The sequence below is a fragment of the Colletotrichum godetiae genome (genome assembly GCF_030913485.1).
Source record: "Colletotrichum godetiae strain CBS 193.32 chromosome Unknown BDP55scaffold_23, whole genome shotgun sequence".
Classification (NCBI taxonomy): domain Eukaryota; kingdom Fungi; phylum Ascomycota; class Sordariomycetes; order Glomerellales; family Glomerellaceae; genus Colletotrichum; species Colletotrichum godetiae.
The window spans coordinates 555,450-571,471 of NW_026851271.1; the positions used below are offsets into that span (position 1 = coordinate 555,450).

A 16,022-nucleotide genomic window follows, 5' to 3' on the forward strand; every position below is an offset into this window, starting at 1 on the left:
TGGTTCGGTCAAACACACCCGGTCATGTTGACTCGGCCCAGTGGAGCAAATCCGATCGCCTTTCTAACCTTAGCTAAAACTGGGCCGAGTCACCAGGGAAGAGGCAGGTTACCGCGTCGTGATGCGAAAGCGAAACGTTTACACCCATTCCAACCAGTATTAAAGCTCCAAAGTTTGAGCGAGATCATAGAAACCAAGAGTCCAGAGATCATACCTTAGTATGCAACGTGAAACATGGTTATGTAAGATTTGTACAGCAAACTCGACGAGAATGACGACACATATGGTGATAAGATAGGAGTTTCGATTGACCGCGTGGAAGTTCTAAACAGCGAAAACACATCCAACCCGGTTTGCTTCAGCTCTCGTCTCAATTCTGTCTCTAAGCTACTTTGAATAAGAAGAAAATGGAGAATTAACAATGACATAAACATAGTAGAAGAAACTAGAACCAAGGAATACAGAGAAATTCACTGAAAGCCTACTAAAAGATCTCGGCGTGAGCTGCGGTATCAAAAGTCAACAAAACTAACCTAAAGTGGTTCATATGGAATCAGTACTTGTATGACCTGTGGGAAACGTAAGAAAACTTAGAGACCGATGTATCAGAGTCACTGACGGCTTTCCTTAGTATAAGACGGCAATGCTACAAGCCTTCAATCTTCATACTGAATCCAACACTCTCAGTTGTCATTCCTAACCCCCGAGTGCTTCACATTGGGCCCAAGTGATGATCCAATGCCAATGTGTCTTCCTTCTACGATCTCTAGTTTCATGCGATTGTTCTCGCAATCGTTCGAGAACAAAGACGATTCAGTTTGCGAGACAATTCCCATGATCGCGGGACCAAGATCTCGTCGTATAACGTTAACCAACTCAATTTCTAGGCGAAAATTTGCGTCGCTTCTGATCAAGCCATCACCGGTGCCGAGCGCCCATCTTGCATTTCAGAAAAGTCTAAAAGCTTTCGTAAAGAAGAGACAGTCTTGGATCTTGTTTTCAAAATATTGATTTTCGTGCCAGGGTCCCAAATAATTGGCCAACGGGGGGTCGTGCCAAGATGCGATATCTGTCTTCTGTGGCACCGACAAAGGAGAGGTCTCGGGCACCCTGTGAGAACGGCGGCGAATCACTGGACCAAGTTACACATCCAACAACAAACTTGATGGGAAATGAAGATGCATCACAAACCAGAAAGTCACTTACCTGAGTTCACAACGCCCAGCCTGCGTCAGACGTGAAAATCTCTCAGTGTCAACTAATAGTACCAGTGGTCATCAACAAATTTCTCGCAAATTCGATGATCACTTCATTTGCACATCATTTATTTCGCATCTGATGAGAGACGTGGGTTAGTCAAACTCTCAACCGCGAATCAAAAAGATGTGATACACTAGCTGAGGCAGTGAACCGATTATGGCCCCCAGCATGTCGCACAAATATTGGCTCTCAATCACTGCAGCGCCTCGGACATGCATCTACCCGTATGTTGATCAACTGAGGATTGAAGTATGGCGAGACAAAGCCATTTCTATGGGTGTCTTTATTGTACTGTGTCACAGTGTTTAAGCTATACAGATCGCAGAGACGATATCGTGATTAACAAGGGAACGCAGGCAGGGGTAGGGGTGCCTGTGTGTTTGCTGTTGTAACAATCGAGCTTCCTTCGCTTCCTCCCTTGTTCAAGAAGGCCGAGAAGTAAAGGCGTTTACTTTATCCCTGGTGCCCAGATGCGCCGAGTAGGTGATACAGGCCATGTGGTTGGGCGTGCCTAGACAATGGTGGGAAAATCGCGGCGGCGACCAATAGACCCGGTTGGCTGAGTTGAGATGCCAGTGCTGTTGGTCCTCCTCCCACGTCAATGAAAAGGAGCGCCGGTGGCACAATCCGATCAATCTTTCCTCTCGGGTGAGTTGTATTACCAACCTCGGAACGCTCTTCCCAATTAATTATCAAGGCTGTGGCATCGCTTTAATTCTGAAGACGAAGTTGCCCCTCAAGCTCAAGTTTTTAGACTTGTCACTAGCATACATCTCAGATTATGACCCATCTCTCAGTCGATTCAGCTCTTCACCTACATAATTCTCTACAAAATGGAAGAAGTTCCTGGAGTCTTCAACCACGGCAAATCTTCGCCAATAGACAATGAATTGGACAAAGATGACAACGCGAGTGGAGCTGGTCTTGATGCTTCAGCTTCGTGCAAGGAGAAGTACGGTGATACTATGGGACAAACAACAAGCGAGACCAATACAGACTCGATTACGCCAAGGACCGCTGAAGAGAATGAAAATATTCGATCAAGCCTTGTTCGCAAGTTCGATCACAGGCTGGTGCCTGCCATGTTCCTTGCCCATCTGCTCTTCTTTCTCGACAAGAGCAATATCGCTCTCGCTCGCATCAATGGACTCGAACGAGATCTAAGACTGATTGGCAACCAATTCAACACGGCTCTAGCTATGTTTTTCATTCTCAACATCTTGTTCAACATTCCAGGAAACCTAGCCGTGCGTCGTGTCGGAGGCGCGATTTGGCTGCCAGCCTTGATCATCTCATGGGGAATAGTCACCACTCTCAGCGGTTTCGTCACCAATTTTGTCGGCCTCTGCATCACACGCGCTTTTCTTGGCTTGACCGAAAGCTCATTTCTCGGCGGGGTCTTGATCTACCTCGGCTTCTTCTACACTGCCGACGAGCTCATCCTTCGTGTGGGCTTGTTCTACTCGAGCACCGCCCTAGCTGGGTTCCTTGGTGGCCTCATGGCTGCTGGGCTTGGACAGATCAGGGCCCGAGGCTACGACGGGTGGCCGTGGATCTTCTTCATTGAAGGGTCCTTGACCGTCTTGCTTGGTCTGCTGTTGCTATTCGTGCTTCCACACACCCCCGCCGACGCCAAATTCTTGTCCTCGACCGAGAAAGCTCTCGCTGTTCAGAGGATGCATTGTCAAGATCGATGGCACTATCTCGGTAATCCTCGCTTGCCGGACCAAGAATCAGCAGGGGAAGATCAAATGAGTGAAAGGCTGAGGCTCCAGAACAAGAAGGATCCTTTAACCTGGAAAACTATTCTCGGCGCGATTGGCAACGTCGTCACCATTCTGATGGCCCTCGGTAGCTTCTTCTCCATCCAGGCTATTTACAGCTTTTCCATGTTCTTCCCGACCATCATAACTGCCATGGGATACAAAAGGCTACAGGCATCACTGATGACAGCTCCGCCGAACTTTGCGGCCTTGATCTTCACCATTGGCATATCATTCTGGAGTCGTCGGTCTGGAAAGACCGCACTACCCTTGAATGTCTGCAGTATGACTGGTATATTTGGATACACCCTGATGATCATCGGGGCTCACGTCGGTCCGGCACCAACATTCATGAACATCAAGTTTCAGTATGCCGGCTCGTTCTTCGTTGCCATGTCGGTCAACGCAACACCCCCGCTGGCTCTCACTTGGATGAGCATCAACGCATCTCCGCATTTTGTTCGCGCTGTAGCACTTGGCTTCCTGCTGTCAATTGGGAACTCAGCTGCTTTTCTCGCCTCCTTCACTTACATCAAAGATGAAGGACCCAGGTATGTCGCTCCGATGAAAGTCTTGCGCGTTTTCCCCACTGACTCTGTCATTTCTTAGGTATCTCAAAGGGCACTTTATCAACGTTGGCTGCCTAATTGGGTTGCTGTTGATAGGAATCGTGATGCCCCTGTACATGAAACGAGAGAACAAGAAACGCGCGCAAGGAGAGCGGGACTTTCGACTAGACGAGAGTCATAGGGACGGCCTATCTGCAGAAGAGCATGAGTTTAGACTTGGGTGGATGCATCCCAGTTTCCGTTTCAAATTCTGATTCGGCTGAATGAAGGTAGCACAGTAAATTTGCATGTTGGAAAATGATACACGACGTGGGTAGCTTTAGGGACTTATTTACATGCACACACGTGGAGAATCACGCCTTTCAGGTTCTTGATTTGACCTCTTGACTTTCGCCGACCATCACTTGAAATCATCTGATCGGTCTCCTTCATACAGTTATGGAGATATTCTTGAGTGAACGACTGTAGCCACAAAAGCATAAAGTATAATGTGCGTCCTGGGATCGTCACGTAACTATCCCTCGGTGAAATGAAGCCATCACGAGGACCAGGTACGTACTGTCAATTAAACGCCGACGGGACATTATCGCCGACACTAATGCAACGCGTGGAATCCGCCCGCCAATTTCGCGATTCATTGCCGAGGTGGATCTTCCGTCCTTCGACATCCTTTCTAAAGTTTCGCCTCTCTTTGCCGGACCTCTTGACATCAGACGACGTCAAATCTCGGCACAGAGCCGACAGAATCTGTGCGGGTCGTGCTGTGTTGCAAGACCGCTTCACCAAAGCGCAAGAAAAGACTCATACCAACGCCAACACAGACACAGAAGATGGCGGCGGGACACGGCCTCTTCTTCTTCATTCCCGGCAACCCAGGACTCGTCGATTACTACACCGACTTCTTCGATGCGCTAAAGGCCCGTATCGGCTGGGCCGACGGCCAAATCCACGTTCACGGCCGCGATCTCTTTGGGTTTAGAGATGACAGCCACGAGCCATTCAGCAAAGACAGCCCGCCGTATGATGTGGAACATCAGATTGAGCTTGTTTTTGACCATTTGGCATCGTTGCGGCGGACAGACTCCTCGCGCAATGCGCCGGGCAAGAAAGGCGAGCCATATGACTTTGTCGTGATCGCGGGCCACTCTGTCGGTAGCTATATTGCCCTGGAAATCTTCCACCGGCACCTAAAGGATCCCTCGCGAGCCCCGCATCTCAAGCTTCTCACGGGCATGCTACTCTTTCCCACCGTCACACATATTTCTCAGTCCCCGAGCGGAAAGCAAATGGAAGTCATCCGCACGACGCCGTTTCTCAACAACACTGCACACGTCGTCGCCCAAAAGTTTCTGAACCTTTGGCCGGCAGCAGCGTTAAGGTGGTTCGTTGGCAATGTTCTAGGCTTCGGCCCCAAAGCAGCAGATGTCACTACTAGTTTCTTGAAGAGTCGGGATGGTGTATGGCAAGCAATTCACATGGGCAAAGATGAGATGAAAGTTATTACCGAGGAGAAGTGGGATAAGGAGCTCTGGGAGGTCGAAGAGGACGATGTGGGGAACGTCAAGAGAGCGGCTCCTCGGTTCTTCTTCTTCTTCGCAAAAAAGGACCATTGGGTTGGGGACCATTTCCGGGACCACTTCATCAGAGCCCGAGAGAAGCATATCGAGAACGGTTGGGCGAGGGTTGAGATTGACGACACCGGACTTCCTCACGCGTTCTGCACCACGGAAAAGAATAGTGAGATCATAGCCGCGAAGGTCGCCGAATGGTTGAAAGAGGTCTGGGACGGCTTGGCTCAGCCAACAGCATGATCATGCAGTGAGTGTCTGTCTCTTTTCTTCATCATGATTGCGAGGAACAGACTTTGTGTGTATGATATTAAATAATAGACAGTAATAGTTGTATTCCAAGAAAATTCCAACGCTTCTGATCTTACATGAAATAACTGGAATGATAGGAGCGGAAATGTGACGAAAACCTCGCCTTCTTCCCCTCCCAAGATAACCGAAAATAATTGCCCTTTTGAGGTGTTGGGGTATGTTCAGGTTTTGCTATCAACTCTAGACCATGAAGTTGCCTTGATGACACCGCCAATAATCTGGGAAAAGTCTACAACACCATGCCTCACTGATTCTGTTGAAGAAATCAGGAGGGCATAGGCCTTCCGATCTGCATGCTCTGAACGCTCGCAGTCTGATAACTCGTCAGCGCCTACGGTACACAGGATCTACACCACATCAGGTGCTTACCTCTGCTTCAGTCTTATTCTTTCTTCTTCTCATCAAGCCATACACAAACGCTCCCATTGCCAAGAGTGACACACCAGCTGGACTCTCTGTTAGCTAACAACTCATCGAACTCATCGAACAAGTATCGACGAATAACTTACCAACACCTCCAAAGACACCTAATAACACAACAGCCGTGGGAGTACCGCCCGCTCCCTTGGGAGTACCCGTTGATGATGCTGAAGACATGGGGGCAGACACCGACGCCGGGGGAGGCGGCATCGGGAATGGGCTGGCTCCGACAAGAGGCATAGTGAGCCCGCTAGCTGGTGGAGGGGGTGGTGGTGGTGGAGGCGCGACTACCGGCGGAGGAGGAGGCGGCGGAGTACTCATCGGAGGCGCTGGCGGCGGTGGTGATGTCTGGACTGGCGGGGCCGGTGGTGGTGGAGGAGGCTGATTGACCGGGGGCGGCGCTACCGGTGTCGCAGTCACCGTGACTGTTGTCGGGACCATGATCATCACAGTCTGTGTCGCAGCCGGAGGCGTCACCGTCACGAAGATGGTCACTGTCGGTACGTTGGCATTGTTGTTCGGAGGCAATCCCGTGGCTCCAGGCTGTCCAGGTGCTGCTGGCGTGGCTTGAGGTTGGCCGCTAAGCAGGCCGAGGACTGAGAGAAGCTGGTTTGGGTCGAGAGGCAGCGCGTTGGCATTTGGTGCTCCAGCTTGCTTCGCTGCGGCGGCGGCGACAGCTTGAGCGTTTGCTGCTTCGGCATCTTGCATCTGTCGGCGGACATCTCGAATCTCCTCCTCTTCCTCATTGCGCTTGGCAACGTTGCGGTTTCCCATATCCATCACTTGCTTCACCCTCCACGCCGATGATGTTGTTGCTGAAGTGGTTCGTGAAACTTGTACTTTGATCAGTGAGTTGGTTTACGGTCTAAAACATTTCCCATTCGGTCGACGAGCCGAGAGGTCGTGAGGCACTGTCAAGCGTATCGCAGATGCGCTTGTCGTGCTAGTCCAGTAGTGAATAACCGAGAAAAAGGGTCCTGGGATGCTAGATAGGCAGTGGCCAGGGTTGCGAGCGAGGTGGAACCCATGCACTTCTTATTCAGGCCTTGTGCTCGTCCATTCTGTCAGTCTCTGTTAGTTCCATTCATCATTTGACTTCTGGCTCGTGTCAAACTTACAAGGCCGAGGCGCCACCACTCGGGCCCTTTCGCGCTGGTCTACGGGGTTGAGATGTATCCCAAAGGGGCAAGTGGGGGTCAAGTTTCCGACTGACGGCTAGACATGATGGGAATTGGGTGTCATTACATGGTTGCCGAAGACAAGAGGAAAAGAAGGTGATCAATTGGGCCCGGCGTTGGCCCATTAGGTGAACGTGCGCTCCCCGACCCTCTTATTTTCTCTCCTCCGGTTTGTTTCCTCTGCTCTTAGAGTTCCTCTATTGTTTGTGTTGAGAGGAGAAGGAGGGTGTAGGGGGTCGGAGAGCCAAGGACTTCGATGCGTAGGCTCATTGTGGGCAGCGACTGCGACGCTGCGTCGAAGCAGCCTCGGTGTTTCACAGAGGAGGCAGAAGTGGTCTAGAAGATGGGACGTCCAATGGCCTCAGTGTTTTGCGAAACCACTTTCTGTAACCTCTTGAGCCTCCTTGCGCTTCCCATGCATTTGGGTGTGGCCGGCCGTGCGGCGAGTCGCAGGCATCCCCGGACCATGTCGTACGAGGGTGAACCTGTTCCTCTCATTAACCTGAAGGTTTCTTTCTCGAGCTGATTATCTAAACACAAGTTAAGCTCTTTCAGCCGTGTTCGCGATCTCAAATTGACGTCAGGACGATGATGAATAGCAGCTGGCTGCGTCACAGCGTGGCGGTGAAAGCTGTATTGGGCTTCCAGGCCAGCCGGTGGATTGGACCAGTTTTGTTCTTTATATGCATGAGATAACCGAGCGTAGAATTGGTTCACGGGACCAAGATCTGGTCTTCCTTCGTTTCTTTTCATTTTGAACCAACAAAATAGAAAAGGGATTCAGAGTCAAAATAAGCTATGAATCCCAATCGGCTACAGCCGCAGCCGCTGCGACCCGACTTGAGGAGGGGACTGCTCGGAAGTCTGACTGCTGCATCAGCTGCAGCGTACAACTTTCTCGCTCATGACTACGAGTACATGCCGGACCGATATCATGACGAAAAGGCCTTTCCCACTCGGTTATCTCGGGCCGGCACGAGCATCCGACTAGGAGCCCCGCGCGGCCGTAACATTCTGCCGCTGAGGCCGCCGCCCATCCGGAAGAGGACTTGGCAGAAGGACGGCAGTACTGGAGAGCTCCGCAGCAAGTCGTTTGAAGACGCTCAGTACAATCAGTACGATGAGGGGCGAGGAGGCCAGGACCGAAACCCCTTCGATGACTCCAATGAGGTGGGAGACCAGCAAGACAACGACAACGACGACAATGATGAGCCGTTCTCAGTCTTTACCAAGAGACAGAAGTGGTCCATTCTCATCATCATCGCTTCTGCTGGTCTTTTCTCCGGTTTGTCGTCCAATATCTACAACCCCTCATTGGATGCAATATCAAAGGTAAGTGAATATTTCTCATCATTCTGCCGAACTTACGCGCGCGGCAGATGCTAACATGAATCCTAGGAGTTGATGGTTAGTGCATCACAAGTGTCACTTACAATCACCTCTTACTTGATCATGCAAGCCGTTACACCACTACTATGGGGCCCCATGTCTGACACGCTCGGTCGGCGACCGACTTACATCGCCTCCATGGGAGTCTACATTGGCGCAAACGTTGCGTTGAGCTTCTCGCCAAACTACGCTGTGTTGCTTATTTTCCGTGGTCTTCAAGCCGCAGGAAGTGCATCCACTGTCAGTATCGGTGGGTATTTTCGTCCCGACTGTCTCTTCAATTTCCAGAGTTAGCAGCTAATAACGGGAGCGACAGGTAATGGTGTCATCCAGGATATCTCTCCGACGGCCGAAAGGGGTGCATACATCAGCTTCTATCAAGCCAGTGAGTCGTGCTTTTCTCCGTCGGGGTCTTGAACGGCATCTAACACGTTTTGCAGTTAGGAACTTCAGCACGGCAATTGGACCGGTATTGGGCGGCGCCCTTGCCAACTCCTTGGGCTTTCGATCCGTGTTTGTCTTTTTGCTTATTGCCTCGTCGCTTATTCTCATCACTATTATGGTGTTTCTGCCAGAGACTTTGAGAACTATAGCCGGCAACGGATCCCTCCGTCTGAACGGCATCATCTACAAGCCGCTCTACAGATATGTGACGAAGGAGCCTAGGTACATGGAAGATCCAGATGGGCCTTTGAACCGAAAAATTACCATTTGGACCTTCTTGAGGCCGTTCAGGCTTTTCAAAGAAAAGGACTTGGTTATCAACCTCGTCTGGGGTGGTGTGATCTATGCCATTTGGAACATGGTCACGACTAGCACAACTCCACTTTTCAAGGAGCGGTTCGGACTGAACGAACTCCTTCTTGGTGTGGCATTCTTACCCAACGGTCAGTGGAAATCCTTCCTTCCGAACCACCAAACCTGATTGGATACTGTGAACTCCGATGGATTCGGACTTGTCCAGACTTGACTAACTTGTGTGGGTAGGAATTGGGACCATCGTCGGCTCCGTGTTTGCAGGCAAACTCCTGACTCGGGACTACAAGGCCGTTGAGGCCAAATACAAGGAAACCCACAACATCCCCTACGACGAGGAACTATCGCCCAAAGACATTGCACCAGATTTCCCTTTAGAGCAAGCCCGTCTGAGACGTCTGCCGTGGATAGTCACCCTATTCGTCACCTCCATCGTCGGCTACGGGTTTTCTCTGGCGTATCCCACGGCAACATCCCGACCCGGATGGATTGCGCTGCCCTTGACAATGCAATTTCTCATTGCCGCCTCGGCGAACGCTATATTTGCGCTGAACCAGACCATCATTTCGGATCTCTGTCCCGGTGAAGGCGCGAGTGCCACAGCCATCAACAACGTGGTCCGTTGCGGGTTGGCAGCTCTCGGCGTAGCATTTGCAGAGCAAATGCTTAACGCTGTTGGCCCTGGTACGGCTTTCCTGGTTCTCGGGATGGCGGTCATAGCTGTGTCGCCTATCCAGGTTGTCAATCAATTTTGGGGGCCCAAGTGGCGGGCTCAAAGAGAAAAGAGAAGGTCAAAAGTGGGTGTACAAGATCATCCAGATCGACAGAAAGCCTAGAGCTTTTGTTTTCATCTTTGGTCGGCAGACCATCATAAGGGACATGAACTTGCATTTTTGAGCGAGGCATTTTAGACATACACGAAGCATGAGCAACCCGGGAGCGTTTTCATTAACATGAGCATATGAGAGAGCGGCCTTCATCTATCGCGGTGAGTACACGCAGCCAATATGAACATATACACGTAATATGATCTCCGGTAATTAGTCCTTCAAGTCAGGGGAATGCCGTACGTCTTCATTAAACAGAACTACGAACTCCTCGATCCACAAGCAACCCAACTTCAATAATCCGCCGTTCGACGGGGCGAAACTTCCGCCTCATGACTGGTCGCCATCATTTTACCGCCCTCGATTGTCACCAATCGTTCTCAGAGATGATCATCGTGCCCGGGATAGTTTTTTCTTCAACTCTATTTGTTGGTCGATCCCTCTCGTTGCCCGAGAAGACAGAGTTCTTCCAAGGCGATCTTTCCTGTTGCAAGTCGTCTGGTGTTTCTTCTGAAACCTGGAGACGTACAGCGTGCATCCTAGTTGGAAGTTTATATGATACTCGAACGCCTGGCTTCGGTGGTCCGTACTTCATGCCCAAGACGCCGCATTGCTTTCCGAATGGAGTAGAGCATTGCGCTACGAGTCGGCATGCAGATACTAGAGCCCGTCTTCGCGTGGGTTCTCGGCCCATTGCCCATTGGTACATGCACAGTTGACGGATTAGACAGCTCATGTCAAAGTAATGGGGAAATTGGCTCGGGCTTGCATTTTTCCTGACGCGGGGAATCGGGCGGCGATGCACTTTTCTGTCATTTTGGCACATGCAAGTCAAGATGCAAGTCAACAGTCATCTCAAGCGCCAAGCAAAGCCAAGAAAGCTGTAATGAAGATCATCAGTTCGTGGATGATCGAGAGTTTGCCATCAAGTAGAACCTACATAGTTTATCCGGCTCACATCTAAGGCTACCTAATTCAGCATCGTCTCTCGAGACTTCGCGGTGATAGACTGGAGATCCCGTGGGAGCAGGCCCTCGGGCCGTGCCTGTCGAATTGGGGGATCCTTGCTAGTTGATTGAACCACAGCCTCCACGAAAGCGGATAAACAATGCCACTGCCTTAGTTGTATAAAAGTCTCGATGATTGTTCTACAATAGATGTTTTCTGGAAAGATGTTCCTCGTATGTGCGAAAGAGTAAAACTCGACGCGTGCTTTCATGGGTTGAAAACGTCAGGAACTTATCCATCATCCTGCTTAGCAGCAGCACCGCATGCAGTTTGGATGATGGATACTTCAGCAACCATACTTAGACATCAGGATGGCTCTAATCTACATCAATTGAGTTGATCCACATTTACACAAGATTTGATTGAATGCTCGACGTAGACTGGAGAAGCATCTATCAAGTTCTCAAGGGTAGTTAGTGTTTTACTACCTTAGTTGCCGTATCAGTATATCAGTCCACATATGGCACGTAGCTAATGAAATCAAGGAAGACCATGAGCTGTAGCACTGAACAAATCTCTTCAGTTATTCCACGCTATGTGCCTACTAAAAGATTTAATCCGGTAACATAGCTGGGGCCTGGAACCCTGAAACCCTGAGCCGCTTCCATCACACGCCGGCAGAGGCTGCGTAGCAAGAGTGTGTGTTTCGTCTCAATACAGGAAAAACTTGAATCTGACCACATTCATTTCTAATAAATAACTAGTAACTTAACAAGGACTCTCTTGTGGAAGAGGAGGGAGCGCGGCGCACAGGTCAAAAAAGGTACTCACCACAAAGGCCCACCACAACTATCGTGAGATGGCAAAAGTGGAAATCATTCGAAAACATACAACACCAGGTATTCGCTGGTCGTCACCGACCCAACTACTAATCCGGCCCTCATTGGCTTGTCTATGGGAGAGCGGACGGGATCCCGAATTTTCCAATGGGTATGGTCGTATGTGATGGATTGCCGAAGGGAGAGGGTTCACAATGGGAGTTGTTGACACTGTCGGGGCGCAAACCACTTACCATCGTAGGGGTAACATGCCTTTGTCGTCTTCAGATTTTATTTCTAGAAGTCATATTAAGATGGTACAGGTAAATTGACAATATTAAGCATGACCGGGTACTACTGAGGGTATACGATCAACCTTTCTTTTACTCATGGCTTTACTCGCAACCATAGTTAAGATATTGATGCGGAGTTGCTAGAGGCTACCTTCATGGTAAATAGTATAACATAATAATGGAGAGCTTTTCATGGTATCCAGAAGATTAAACTCGACCGTCCAGTTGTATCTACTTGTAGGTGGTGTTTCCTAAGACGCTTCTGGGCTCTCAAGTTCTAGATTTACTGCAGTTGGCAAGTCTACCTCCTCCCAGAAGCACTATGGACATACCACTAGCCTTTTAAAGTCTCAATGTTGCATTATCACTAGAACACGGATCATGTTCTCATACAATACGTCCTACTGGGTCATGTTCGCAGCTAGCTAGCCGAGGCTAATGGTATCCCTGGTCAACCAGGGCCCAGCTTGCACAGTCCGGCCCTCGCGATGATCCCACTTGGCCTGAGTGTTGATTGAGACAATATCCATCGTCAGGGTATCATCTTGAATTCTTAAAGTCAAGTATAATGAAACAAAGGTTATGTTCCATCGCTGACGTAAAGGTGCAGCCATCTTAGATATCGAGTGTAAACCATAGACGCTCAACAACATCTGCAAGACCTGAAGGCCATATGTTGTTTCAAAGGCCTCAAGCTATAGATACAATTATGCGGATAAGTCTCTGAAGATTTGTTGTTCCCGGGGAACGAAATCTTATTTTACCCATTGGGCTGATGTAACATACCGCTTCTGAGGAATGCCAATAGCGGATACTTCGCCACGAGCGTTGATTCCGCCACGACCCATGAGAATTCGCCGTTCAACGTCGAAACAGTTCCCAATGAAAGTGCCACCGCAAAGATTGTAGAGTCTCTTGACGGCCATATCGCAATATGTATTCTCTTGAAGGGAAATCATATCATGTCCATAAGACGTTGTGCTGTTGCAAACCAACGATGCTACATGTTCTTCGGCGCGGATGACGATGAGATGGGTGATGCCAGGGTTTGTGCCTTGCCTCTTGGCCAGCTTCTCTCTCTTGTCTCTTCTTTCAGACGCCGTCAAAGAGCGCCTAGTGACGGGCCTAGGGTCGTGGTCGGCCATCTTGTCCCACTTCACTTTGTTGATTGCACGTGCTGGGTCCTTGTCCCGGCCTTCTTGTCCAGTGATTGCGTCTCGCTCATATTCCAGAGGAGGGTTGAAGAGAGGCAGCTTCGTCCCTGGGCAAAGTTAGTACCAGAACGAGACACGAGGGGTGCTATCACCCAAGTACTCCTCAGGATTCTCCGTGTACATCTCGACCTTGACGGGTGTTCCAAGCATGTCGTTGAGATGAAAGCTCATGGCTCACGCATTGAAGCCGGCGATATGGTCCTCATCTAGCCAGACGCACTTGAGATGCATGAGTTTTGCATCGAGTCGACGCCGACTGGAATACCAGCTCTGTCCACAAAGTGTCCCAATATCACCATAAAATACGGAGGAGAGCTTTCCGTTTAACACCTAGATCGCCGAGATGCAGATGGCATCAGAACTCCGAGGTTTATGACGACGTATTTTGGCGTTGTCATCTTGTCGACGTGCAAGTTGTGCTCGACTTTTTTGAATGGAATCATCGAGGTTGTTGTTCTTCTCGATCCGGTCGCTATCCTTCGTCATGCGATGTCCAATCATTGACCCGAGATCGTCGTAGAGTTCTATTTGAGGCTGAAGGCCGCCGGCTCCGCTTTCATCGCCAAGTATCATCGTGACCAAAGTGTAGTCGACATGCTCCGTTGGTATGTCTTTGTCGTGCGACCACATTAAATTGTTGATCCTGTCGTTGATGCCGAAAAGAAACCCGAGAATCTTGCGCCCCGGGCTGCCGGGTGGAAGCATCATGGACACGCTCGGGACGATGAGGCAGAAAACCGCACAGCTCGAAGACTTCTAGCTGTGAATGAAAGACACAAAATGCGAAGCTTCTCGATGGAGAACTCCTAAAGACCGAGACTGCCTTCCGTGTTGAGTTCTGACCTACATCTGGGTTCTGGAGTTCTCACATAATCGATAGAAGGACTACCATCTTCTTATACATCCCAGTAGATCAACTGGGTGGAATGATATTTCTTTGACCATGCACGGGCTTGAATATCTTGAACCAGAGATTCTCCTAACTGAGAAAACTGACACCTCGTATGCGGTAAGGGGCAGCCTAGAGGGATTCTTTCTTTGGGAGGTTTCACGACACACCACCAGATTTTATCCACAGGGAAGGTCCGTGATCTTGAGGCTCAATCATGGATTTGATTGCAAGGAAATTGTCCTTCATTTGTTGTGTTTCAAGCGCCTGAGCTCCTCATAGTGGAATTATTGATCACCATCAGGTGGCCCAGGTCGGACTAAGCAAGCCATGAGGGACTCAAGTAATGCCCCTTTGGACCTTCCTGGCTCGCTCTCAAACGTCGTCTAATAAGAAAACGACCGTTTCACGATGCCCCTTATTCAACAATCTTTTCCAGTTGCCGGCTCATGGCTCCCAGAGACCTCACAGTTCTGGCAGTACAGGAAGTATACTTGTAGCATTCATACCTCACGTGGTGTGCAGAGAATTGCAGGTATCAGAACAAAGTATTTACGAAGTTCCACAATCATAGAAGTCGCGTTATTGCCCTTTCGAAATCTCCAGATTGTTTGCGCACTACTTGACTTAGTGATGTCAAGGACTTTGACGAAGTAATGCCACCTGGGATGCCATTGCTATGTTTGCCTGCCAACAAACCCACAAGATACATCCCACGTGCTTTGCTAGCCTTCGTATCTCTGGCAATACTGGTCAAATAGCCGCCCTTGACTCTAAAAAGGCACGTTTGCTACATTGCAAGTGGTTTGCGTGGTGGTGCTTAGGAAACATGTCACATCCTTGCGTTTCTGTATAACCTCACCATTCACCAGTGTACAGAAGATTGCCTGTTTTGCTCTCCCCAAGTCCATTTCGGTTCCTGAAAGTCGCACCCTTCTCAACGCGGTACATTGGTCGACATTAGCACTTCATCGCCTTCGACTTTCACCGCAGATCCCAGAAGATTCGGGATCATAATTGAAATGGCCCGTGGTAATCTCATGTTAATCCACGAAGTATCACTCAACTGTATCAAACCTTCTCGGGGAGCAGTGGCTATCTCGTTCAATGTAAATTGGTACCTTCTACCGAAGGTCCATCTCTTGATGAATATCGATTAGCGTCGTGTCTTCACATGGATGAGATTCCATGGAGTACATGAATCGAACTGTCACTTTGATTTCACTTCTACCTTGCCTCAAGCTTTGAACTTGGTAAGATCTTCCATAACGATTGTAGACACCACCATCATGCGTAATGAAAGTAGCAGACCTCCGAACATCTCGAATCTCCGAAAACTTCCTTAAACCGCCGATTGGAGTTTCTGCCCACAGACCTCAGATTCGTCACGTCTTTCCCGATAAGAGTGCTTTCCCGCCTGCTTAAGACCAAGGCTACCTGGGATAACAAACGAGTTTGGCCACAGTATGGGTGATATGAAAGCAACGGTTATCAGGCAGAGATGCTGTCCACGCTCCAGGATCGAGCGTGACCATCTCAAACAGTCTCGGAAGACTAAAAGGCACCACTCTGGACTATTTCTTACGCACTCGCCCCTGCGAGGCTCACTGTGGGCATTATCTTCGCAGTCAACACGCCTGCGTCATATATAAACTTTGTAGCCGTGCTTTATTGGCGAGCTGAAACTACTCTAATGGCCGTAACTTTGCATCAGGACGTTAAACTTCGGCTGGAAGCAACTCATCGGGAACTGCACAGAGACAAGGGAGGATAATGCCTGTCACATTTGGAGCACTCTCGGTATAGAATCCGACTTGT

The 16,022-nt window shown here is 49.6% G+C and overlaps 7 protein-coding genes across 7 annotated transcripts; 3 read left to right on the top strand and 4 right to left on the bottom strand.

Moving 5' to 3' along the window:
- Positions 1–123: 123 nt before the first annotated feature.
- On the bottom strand, positions 124–464 carry BDP55DRAFT_665700 (uncharacterized protein). The gene has a single exon (XM_060575059.1). The coding sequence runs from the start codon at positions 432–434 to the stop codon at positions 216–218; it is 219 nt and encodes a 72-aa protein (XP_060429057.1). The 5' UTR covers positions 435–464; the 3' UTR covers positions 124–215.
- Positions 465–2,093: 1,629 nt separating this feature from the next.
- Positions 2,094–3,632, top strand: BDP55DRAFT_694408 (major facilitator superfamily transporter; the record flags this gene model as incomplete). The annotated part of the gene is made up of 1 exon (XM_060577354.1): positions 2,094–3,632. One exon carries the CDS (start codon positions 2,094–2,096, stop codon positions 3,630–3,632), a length of 1,539 nt encoding a protein of 512 aa, XP_060429058.1.
- A 630-nt stretch (positions 3,633–4,262) lies between these two features.
- BDP55DRAFT_665702 (uncharacterized protein) lies at positions 4,263–5,550 on the top strand. Its single transcript, XM_060575060.1, has one exon. The coding sequence runs from the start codon at positions 4,423–4,425 to the stop codon at positions 5,401–5,403; it is 981 nt and encodes a 326-aa protein (XP_060429059.1). The 5' UTR covers positions 4,263–4,422; the 3' UTR covers positions 5,404–5,550.
- An 83-nt stretch (positions 5,551–5,633) lies between these two features.
- Positions 5,634–6,870, bottom strand: BDP55DRAFT_716076 (uncharacterized protein; the record flags this gene model as incomplete). The annotated part of the gene is made up of 3 exons (XM_060578329.1): positions 5,982–6,870; positions 5,842–5,927; positions 5,634–5,819 (listed from the first exon to the last, which is right to left on the bottom strand). Exons 1-3 carry the CDS (start codon positions 6,670–6,672, stop codon positions 5,634–5,636), a joined length of 963 nt encoding a protein of 320 aa, XP_060429060.1. The 5' UTR covers positions 6,673–6,870.
- A 1,118-nt stretch (positions 6,871–7,988) lies between these two features.
- On the top strand, positions 7,989–10,051 carry BDP55DRAFT_553352 (major facilitator superfamily transporter; the record flags this gene model as incomplete). The annotated part of the gene is made up of 5 exons (XM_060569282.1): positions 7,989–8,402; positions 8,469–8,709; positions 8,776–8,844; positions 8,900–9,346; positions 9,447–10,051. 5 exons carry the CDS (start codon positions 7,989–7,991, stop codon positions 10,049–10,051), a joined length of 1,776 nt encoding a protein of 591 aa, XP_060429061.1.
- Positions 10,052–12,856: 2,805 nt separating this feature from the next.
- BDP55DRAFT_729283 (uncharacterized protein) lies at positions 12,857–13,486 on the bottom strand (the record flags this gene model as incomplete). Its single annotated transcript, XM_060579545.1, has 2 exons — positions 12,857–13,362; positions 13,408–13,486. 2 exons carry the CDS (start codon positions 13,484–13,486, stop codon positions 12,857–12,859), a joined length of 585 nt encoding a protein of 194 aa, XP_060429062.1.
- Positions 13,487–13,645: 159 nt separating this feature from the next.
- Positions 13,646–14,020, bottom strand: BDP55DRAFT_632695 (uncharacterized protein; the record flags this gene model as incomplete). Its single annotated transcript, XM_060572455.1, has 1 exon — positions 13,646–14,020. The coding sequence occupies one exon, from the start codon at positions 14,018–14,020 to the stop codon at positions 13,646–13,648; it is 375 nt and encodes a 124-aa protein (XP_060429063.1).
- Positions 14,021–16,022: the final 2,002 nt, after the last annotated feature.